Source organism: Botrytis sinoallii (assembly GCF_014898435.1).
Source record: "Botrytis sinoallii strain Bc 23 chromosome Unknown BSIN_006, whole genome shotgun sequence".
Lineage (NCBI taxonomy): Eukaryota > Fungi > Ascomycota > Leotiomycetes > Helotiales > Sclerotiniaceae > Botrytis > Botrytis sinoallii.
Genome location: NW_024066033.1, coordinates 1,811,804 through 1,821,132, shown reverse-complemented (window position 1 = coordinate 1,821,132; position 9,329 = coordinate 1,811,804). Strand labels below are relative to the sequence as shown.

The 9,329-nt window shown below is 43.0% G+C and overlaps 4 protein-coding genes across 4 annotated transcripts; 1 reads left to right on the top strand and 3 right to left on the bottom strand.

Annotated features, from left to right (window-relative positions):
- EAF02_004296 (uncharacterized protein) lies at positions 1 to 2,347 on the bottom strand (the record flags this gene model as incomplete). Its single annotated transcript, XM_038900344.1, has 5 exons — positions 1 to 678; positions 733 to 1,537; positions 1,615 to 1,832; positions 1,892 to 1,961; positions 2,019 to 2,347. 5 exons carry the CDS (start codon positions 2,345 to 2,347, stop codon positions 1 to 3), a joined length of 2,100 nt encoding a protein of 699 aa, XP_038760051.1.
- A 936-nt stretch (positions 2,348 to 3,283) lies between these two features.
- Positions 3,284 to 4,543, bottom strand: EAF02_004295 (uncharacterized protein; the record flags this gene model as incomplete). The annotated part of the gene is made up of 1 exon (XM_038900343.1): positions 3,284 to 4,543. One exon carries the CDS (start codon positions 4,541 to 4,543, stop codon positions 3,284 to 3,286), a length of 1,260 nt encoding a protein of 419 aa, XP_038760050.1.
- An 896-nt stretch (positions 4,544 to 5,439) lies between these two features.
- Positions 5,440 to 6,725, top strand: EAF02_004294 (uncharacterized protein; the record flags this gene model as incomplete). The annotated part of the gene is made up of 4 exons (XM_038900342.1): positions 5,440 to 5,663; positions 5,728 to 5,880; positions 5,929 to 6,516; positions 6,575 to 6,725. The coding sequence occupies 4 exons, from the start codon at positions 5,440 to 5,442 to the stop codon at positions 6,723 to 6,725; spliced, it is 1,116 nt and encodes a 371-aa protein (XP_038760049.1).
- Positions 6,726 to 7,501: 776 nt separating this feature from the next.
- Positions 7,502 to 8,813, bottom strand: EAF02_004293 (uncharacterized protein; the record flags this gene model as incomplete). Its single annotated transcript, XM_038900341.1, has 2 exons — positions 7,502 to 7,581; positions 7,646 to 8,813. The coding sequence occupies 2 exons, from the start codon at positions 8,811 to 8,813 to the stop codon at positions 7,502 to 7,504; spliced, it is 1,248 nt and encodes a 415-aa protein (XP_038760048.1).
- Positions 8,814 to 9,329: the final 516 nt, after the last annotated feature.

The following is a 9,329-nucleotide window of genomic DNA, read 5'->3' as shown; positions in this document are numbered from 1 at the left end:
TTACAATGCTCGAGTGTGTATCCTCTCAGTCAATATCCTACAGACCCTGCTCTTCAACTTCGTACCATTAAGCCATTGTATCTTACTATACTTCCACAGATCTCTGATAATCTCTACTATATTCTCCCACTTTCTCTCATCTCCCTTCATCACTTTCTCCAGCCGATCATCACCTAGTATAATTGTGAATTTCAACCCGTCAACTTTATGGATATCGACACCTGACCTCTGAGCAAAAAGCGAAATAAAGGATGATAGCGAAAAATCCTCGAGGTTTTTGATATTGACTTTCAGAGGATTCTCATAGTCGAAGTTTTGCTTCGACAGAAAAATGAAGTTTATGTCGTTCGAGAAAGTGGCAAGTGGAAGATCATCCTCGGATGCTGGCTCGCCTGCCATTTGAGTTATGGGTTGAAGTGGTGTAGTGAACAGCGGAGAGAGCCTAGGGTCTGTGGAGACTGGTCGAGATTGTAAGGGAAAACGATTGGAAAATGCTGAGTGGGATGACAGGAATCCGCTGCGCGGATTTAAAGCTGGATTGGGATCTGGTTTGATTGTAGCTCCGCTTACTATAGCTGTAGTACTGATTGGTCCCGTCAAATTCAACTTGGAGTTGCTCATCTCAGGATTGCACATGGTAGTGGGAGTTTTTGTTGCCGTGGCATGTGCCAAATCGTCCTGAGTTATAAATTGATTAGAATGGTTCACTATGATAATGAATCAATATCTTACTTCAAGAAATTGAGAAGTTCTCCCAAACTGATATGAGCTATGACGCTGCATAATGCCTATTTCGCCTTGAGATATCTCGTTCGAGTTACTTTGACCTCCATCTACCCCTTTGTCTTTTTCCTTCATGATGGAAGATTGATCTTGATTGAATGTTGAAAGTCTTCGACGCTTTGCTGCGGTAGTTTCTTCATCCGCATAACCACTCAGTGATGTTGATTGGAAAGTTCTTTTTCGTGATAGATCCATCGGAACTTTGGGATTTGACGAGCGTTGTTGGCATTTGGTTGTAAACTCATTGCGATCTGGAGACACAGACATTTCGTAAACATCTCGACGTTGTGTGGTTGATGACTCGACCTCTTCCCTGGCTTCCTCGGAAGGCTGGTCCCAAATGGTCAATCTCTGATCCCAAGCTGCGTCCAATTCCTGTGTTCGTGATATTTTGTTGCTACTGCGATTGCGGAACAATAATCTCTCACCAAGTAATGCATCAGCCAACTCTCCTACCCGGGTTTGGAGACGACCTTTTAACGTCTTGTAATGTATCTTGTTTGCAATTACTGGCTCGTTCTTGAAGAGGCGAACAAAATTCATCAGACTCATGTTCTGATCTGAATTGTAATACAAGAATCCATGCATAAATCTGAAAATATATGAATCAGGCTCAAGGCCTCCTGGGGCTACCCAGGAGAATTCCTCATTTTCCAACCATTGTGGCGAAATAAATTCAGCCATCATCTTCTTGTCATCTATTGGCTTTATGTGCCTTATATGAGCGCTGCATTTTTCTCGATGACTGGTATTCCTTGTTTACAACAACGATTAGCTCAAAAATACTTCAAAATTTCCACCGGGAGATTGCCGAGTTACCTTTTGACATACTTCAGTTCTCTCAGTTTACTCTCGTCAATGTTTCGCCTGTTCGAGCTCATTGCTGGAGATCCAGCGATAGTACTAGAAAATTTGCCAGCTTTTGAACATTCTTGGCCAGCCTTTAGGTGTTGATTTCGCATTGATAGACCTTGATGCCCCAGAGTGACCAAGGGTTCGTCGTCGGAATCTAGGTCTCGTCCACCGCCCAGAGTGTTTTGTGGTGCTTCCTATCGAAGCATTAGTTAAACAATAGATGAGCAACGAAACTTACACTGGTTGCACAAACCTTTTGCCGAAGATTTCTGAAAAAGTAGTGCATCTTCAATGCAAAAATGTGGGTAAGTAACTTCAAAATTCTAGCCATAAATCATTTAGTCGTCGTTACCATACTAAAGAAATCGCAAGACGCTCACTTCATCTTATCATTTTCCCAAACAAGTCGGCGACGATGATTGCTAGCTCCAACATCTGGCCATAGAAATTGAACTGTTTCCTTGTCTGCACAAAAGGATTCTGCCAATTTTTGCGCCTCCGGGTGCTCCTTCGACATGACTTTTAATGGTGTAATGTTTAAAGATTTCGTGAAGACGCTGATCTTCTTCTTTAACTCCGAGTCAGCAACAGGGTAAAATCCTAAAGATCTGTATAAATCCCGGATCCTTTTATCTTTGCCTTTTGATGCTGTCTTGCTCCTGCTCCTCTTCTTAGAAAGTATAGATTGTGCTTGCAATCTTGACGACATCGTCAGCGATATTAATGATCCAAGGCCTCCGAAAAGACAAAGAAAAAATGAACAGGTTGATGCAAGTGATCAAAAGATCTGAACGAAAGTGTTGAAGGGATAATGCCAGGCCCTTTTATAACTTCTGGATTATGCTCTTCAATCTAGCGAGGAATCATGATACTATAAGCACGTTTTAGTGATAGTATGTAACAAGGATTATAAACAATAAAATAGATTTAATAGCTTTCTTACCGGATCCAAGCGTTTCTTGTGAATAGTTTGATATATTATGCAACTAAATTGATCTAAGTTATATGATTCATTGGTATCTAGAAAGTTCAATAGGCCGATTGTATTCTTGACGAATCTGCCTTACTTGGCAAGCTAAGAATAATTAACGGTCTGCTTCTTCCGGTTGAGATAACAATTCTCTGGAAGATTTTTATTCTGTTATTGATGTGTTTCCTGTCAAATAATTAGACCATTGAATAAAATATCTTATGTATAAAGAGGAGTGATACGAAATATGTAACCAGAGGACGGGAGACGCTAGCAGCTATTTACATGCACGATGAGGGCCTCATATCTAAAATTACAGTTACATACCGTCATCTAATTCAATGGATCGAAGCAATAGAAATAAAAAAATGATGAAAAATTGAAGATTGAGATTCTAGATAGTGATCTGTGATATTCTAGAGAATGAATAAACTTAAATAATGGGAAAGTGTCTAAATGCTAAAATAGATGTTTTCGGATATAATGGTAGATAAGATGGCGGTATCGAATGATGCACGATATATTTGTTGCAAGCACGTCTTTGTTCTTTGCCTGCAGCCAGTCCCACGCCCTGTAACTTCCCGAAATTATGAATCTCTTTCAAAACCAATTGACGAGCAACATTTCATGCTCAAACGAATTGTGGTCAACATCAAAACTTTGCATGCTCCAGTCCTAAACTTCTCCACTACTAGGACGGGCATCGGCACCTTGCATGATCTCGTCATTATGATAAATGGGAATGCCTTTGGCACTCAGGTTGGCTTTTTTCTCCTTCATGTATTTGGGCTCATGTGAGCAACCGCCTCTATGGGAAAAGCAACTGTTTCGGCTAATGTTAACATTACCAGGTTCAACAGTGGTATGGTTAGGGTTCAAACATGTCCAATTCCCACAAAGATGGCTGAGGTGCCACTTCTTGTTGACGAATCCATCTTTCTGTCGTTTCGTCATTGTGTGAAAGAGAATCTTGGAAACCATACCAAAGTTTAAGACTAGACTGTGTTTACCATTGTGATCTTGCCAGCTGAAAGCTTTCTGTATATTGCCGCAAGCACGCCATGTACTGATAGGAGTTATGCGAGGAGGCGGTGGTGCGGGGTGAAACCAGCATTCGCCGTCTTCTCTGAATGGATCGAGCAGACGATTAGTTGATTCTAACCATATCTGCATGGACTTTTTAACATGAAGAGGCCTGCGAGTCGACGACACAATAATGCGCTTTCTTTCTCGGCATTCCAGCTTGTTACCCGGTGAATTTTGATCTGGTTTATCAGCTAGATGCAAGACAGCTGTGACAGATCCAGCATTGCAAGAACTGCTGATTTTGTTAGATGCGAACAACCGATCTTGAAAACTTCTCAACGGGCTTGACTGAATGCTTTCCGGAAAAGTTGATGACTGCTCACTTGTTTCGTCTTCTGAGTCTTGACTCAAATCGATTGCATCGACACTTGTGGATTTGCCTGTAAAATTGCCAACGTCCAGCGAAGTTTCCGAATCTTTGCCTCTTGCCTTCCACAACTGCACCTCACATAGGTCTTCAAAGACTCTAAATGGAGAGACTGGAGGAAAAGATACAACTAAATCTTCGTAAGTTGGCAAGACCACTAAATTGATTGATACTATTTGATGAGTAATGTCTGCCAAAGGCAAACGGTGATATCCTTGAGCACCGCGTACTATAGAGATTGAACCTTCGTGGGTTTTCTCTCCTGGACCATCAGAAACATGTTCATAGATTCGAGTGAGATCGATGAATATGCGATTATCCCCTGCAAGTGTAGCCTTGCGGTCAAATAGACTCTGGTCGCTCGGTAGAACATCTCTCAATATCTGGCCCTGTTTCTTCGAGTCCCTTGGGCAATACATCTGGTGTTTTTCAGGAGTCTTACAGTCAGGATTAAAATCTGCAACCCGAGCAAGCGGTGTCATCATGTATCCCCTATACCGGCAGCCGTCTGAAACTTCAAGTGAAGCTGTGTTAAACCAGGATGCAATATAAAGATACTTGTTCCCAAATGATAAGCATATGATATTGTAATTGTATGGCGAAAAACTGATAATTTTAGATTTTTACTCGTCTGAGATCATATAAGAGTTTCAATGATTGCAGTGTACTAGAAAGTGTGAATCTTGTAGAATTCGTGGTAGCAGCAGCAGCTGAGCAAGCGATTTGAGCCAAAGTGAGTTTGTAGAGTGGAGATATGTTTCAGCTTTCGACAACCATGCGGATCATGTAGGTTAAAGACAGTAAAGTTCTGTTGTATCGCCGAATGGTTTGAATAATAGCAGATGCGCTGCGACAAGGGACGAATCTGAGTGAGTGTTGCGCAATCTCACCTCAATGAAAATGACGTGTGAAGTTTCTAGCGATTGGGAACATCGAAAAGCGAACGTCAAACGAGTATGTAGTGAAATTTAAAGTTGGGACGTGCTATAATAGCTTTCTTGACTGGTCCTGCCAAAGAATCAGGAGTCGAGGGGGGGGGGGGGGGTAAATCACGTGTTTTGCCATTGATCGCACCTTCCATTGTTGTCGCTCCTTCTCTACTTTACCCTGTCATTGAGATATTTCACTTTGCCTGCTTGGTGGAGTATACCCAGTACTCTTTAACTTTGGTAACTACACAAGTAGTCGATAGCTTCTATATTTCTTCAGGTCATTGAATTTAACGATTGTAAACGTCGATCTGCTCATCCGGAAATGATCAGTCTCACTGCTGTCAAATGCGAGTATAACTCCCTTTTTACTCTCCGTGAGCACCTTTCAACGTTTCGATCTGCACAACTTCGAAGGTTCATCTGAAGATCCTCAGTCAAAAGATAAGATGTTCAATTTTCAATTTCAGGTTCCGGCGCCCTGTCAAAATTGTCGCCGTTTCCATTACGGATATTGTCGTGATGCTCCAAGACAATGCTGGCGTTGTAATGATTACAACCACATAGAGCGCTATTGTCCACGTCGTCGCACAAGATGGCCTCGCGATCAAGCACTACCAGGAACTCGTCAATGGTGTGATTATCATGGCTTGGGCACTGATGTTGCACTTCGGTGAGTACACATTCGACGATTAAATTCATCATCTGAGAATGTCCTTGACGTTGCTTCTTTTTAGGACAAAAGTTCTTAACGCATTGAAGGCTTCCCCAAGCTGCAATATTTACATCGATGATTATTGTATCTACAAAGGTTGTGTAGAGCATCATTTCCGACGCGAAGAATTAAGAGGCAGACCTTTGGCAGAGAGAATGACTCGCCGTAGATCTAGGTGAGTAACTATCATGAATCGCCAAGACCGACTCATTGATTTAAACAGATCCCCTGGGCGAGAGCAGGTAAAGCGGGGTAGATCTCGTTCACCAATCCGTCAAAAATCGCCGCCACCAATGGAAAGACGGTTCAGGTCTCAGAGACAGGTCTCCCCAGTTCGTCAAGTACGTGGTCGATCTAGAAGCCCATTGCGACAACAAAGACAATCACCGCCACGCACACCAATCAGACCTCGAGGACGATCTCCAGTTTTCGGTGTAAATGGGGCTGCCAACTCGCAAAGTAAAACTGCAGGCACAGATTTCAATAATTCCCTGTCTTCATATCTACATAATCAATGCTTGTCTGTCAGCCGAAAGCAACTACCAGAGCAGAACATGCAGCAGAGCATCGGGATCTTGGATTCTTCGAATACAACCAACCTCGGCTCATTTTCGACTTCTCAAGTCCCATTTGGTGCGGTGTTGGCAGATGCACCCCTACAAGAAGTCGAGAAGGGTGGCTTTATCCATAGTGTTGTCGCTCTTCAACAATCACTTTCAAACGTGCCTTCAAAGGGACAAGACACTGAAGAGGTGTACGTCGAGGATCCATATTTCGTCTTAGGAGTCAGAGAAGAAGCTCTCGAGAGGGAGTACGTTTGCAAATTCATCTCGAATTGACTAAATGCAATTGTGCTAACGCTGAAACAGGATTCTCGAGGCCTACCAGAAGCGAATGTGGGAAGTTGAGCTTGAACGTGTCGCAGATACAGAGTACACAGAAGCTCCTGGACCAGATAATGTTTGGGATCAGAGTGTAGCCATATTGCGCGCCGCGAAGAAGAAACTTGTGGGATACTGATGCATTCGATGTTCTGGGTTGATATGAATGTATCATGATTTTATTTGGCTCCTGTAACGAGACGGGAGGTCATCACACAAAAATTTGAGAATAATACGCGGAATGTTCTATTTGTGAATGAACGTTGATGTGGATGAGTTTGACAGGCTAAAAAGGATTATGAGGGAAATGAATTGACGAGATGGATGACCAGACAATAGTTTTGCAGAATATAGCTTTGCGGAATATAGCTCGTGTTTTGTCTCAATGGCTATTTCGCTAGACTATACCTTGTGAAAACTCTGTGAATACCCCAAGTCCACCCAAATATTGCCATCGCTCGCCATCATAGTATTTGGACATCACTTGAGCGTGGCGTCCAAGTGCCAAATGCCATACATATATTCTCTGAATTGTAGCATGCACCCCAAATTCAGGAGGGTAGTAATACTGGCTATTTGTTCCTCGGGTAAACATTAGTTTCAATCATATCATCCAAATAAGGAGAAGGCCAATAGAACTTTTAAGGGGCATCATATACCACATTTGTTGTAAGCGACATACCTCAGTCAAACATGGTTTAACATTTTGTGACACACTTATGATACGAGGTATCCAGGAGATACACAGGGAGTATTCAATGAAATGCTACGATCCAAAACCTTTTGTAAGCGACTTGCTAAGATGGTTTAAGATATTGGGCATCGTGTCCTAGGTGCTACGAAATAACTTATTGTGATGCTTGACTGCCTGTACCAACTTCGAATATGGGTCGATGGAAATCACCACCAAGCTCATCAATCCGTTGAAAACCAGACACCTATTGGCTCTATTCCAAGTGGAGTCTCATTTTCGAGATCCTCCATTGTTTCCACTACTGCAAGGCGTATTAGTGTTGGCCTCTACACGAAGTCACAAAGTAAAAGTAAATGGGGACTTACAATCTATTATATCCTGTCTTCCACTCTGCGTTGCATTCCAAGCCAACCTAGAGCTAACCCTTACGCTTCTCAAAAATGGCAATCTTCCTTCTTCCACGGCATCATAAACTGCCCCTGCAGTAATATCAACCTCTGTGCCTGCTGTGCCGCTACAATCCAAGTCCAATATTCGCAAGGGATGGCCGACGGGTATATTCTCAAACAATGCATCTGTAATGAAATCGGCAGATATTCGAAAAGCAGTTAAGGAGGAGCACATCAAAAGCACGTAGTCCAAGGCCCCAACACCCATACGATTCATCGGGTGTCGGATTGTTAGGTGTTGCAGTTGAGGTCCTAGGTGCTCCAAAGTCTCTAGAAGTGCAGGGCCATATACCATACTGCAGTGTTGAATACTGAAACGTGAAAGTGTCGATGGGACATGGCGAAGATGAGTTCGGAGAAAGTGGTCATCGACTCCCCCTGCTAAATGGAGACCTTGTAGCTTCGGTGGCCACTCATATACTTCATCAATTCTGTCTTGGTCACTGTTGGAAGTCCGTGGGAAAAGTAATGTTTCCAGTTCTTGCAGTGTCTTCAGAGTCTGAAATAGTAAGCGGGTCGATATCGAAGCGGAGATCAAGGAGAGGTCCAGGTATCGGAGGTGGGTACATTTGCTGAGAGCGGGGAAGGAATTGATAGCGAAAGAGGCTTGTGGTGCCACAAATTCAACGAGATTCCCCTTTAATCGGCCTAGTAGTCGTGCAGTCAAGCTCCTAGAGCTATTGTGCACCAACCCTCCCATATCAAGCCGGCGAACCAGAGGTGCAAGCGCGGATTGCCGTATATGTGCATTTTTAGAGGGGCAAACAGTGGCAACAAAGCTATTGAAGTTTGCGCCACTAAGATACGGTCGTTCATATAGAGTAGAGATCGATGCCGAATACCAGAGCCTAGATACCAGTGCGCAGGAGTAGAAAGTGTATTGGGTGTCCACACGATTGGGAATATACGAGAGGATCTGAGAAATGATCTCCATCGGGAGGAGGATCTCTTGCGCGGGAGCTTTGCGATAAAGCTCTGCCATTGATTCGGGAGCCAGCATAGGCTCTGAATTTTGTGATCTAATGGATAACTTAAGAGGCTGCGACATCTCCACATTCCAATTACTCTGTGCGTCGAGAGCCATCATGTAGTGTTCGACGTCGAAAATGCTTCAATGGTTCCTCAGTTGTCCGGCGTTTCAATCATACAGCGCTATTTTCGATCTGAGAATGTTCACGGCTCAAAGAAAGAATTTGCCGATTTATCAATGAAGCAGAGAGAAGTCATTGTAATGGAAGCAAAAAAAGAATTCGTAATGTAGATGATGGTAACTTGGGGCTCCCGATATGAAGATAGCCTCGCCACAGCATGTGAGGCTTTATTTCGGAGGGATTAGTCAGCCTCGTCGCTTGACGGTACTTTGACGACAATAACGTCATCTGATATTAAACTCGAATTTACAACACCAACCCTATGGACTCACATCTCAATCTCATGGTTGTATTTGGGAAAGTGTCCTTGAATGCAAGTAATCAGTACCTGTTGCAAGTGTCTTAAGAAGGTAAAAGACATTGAAAATATTTTTAAGAAGCGAAGCTAGCTGCACTAATGTCTGTAATCGCAGACGTTACGAGTGTTTTTGATATATCAAATCATTTGT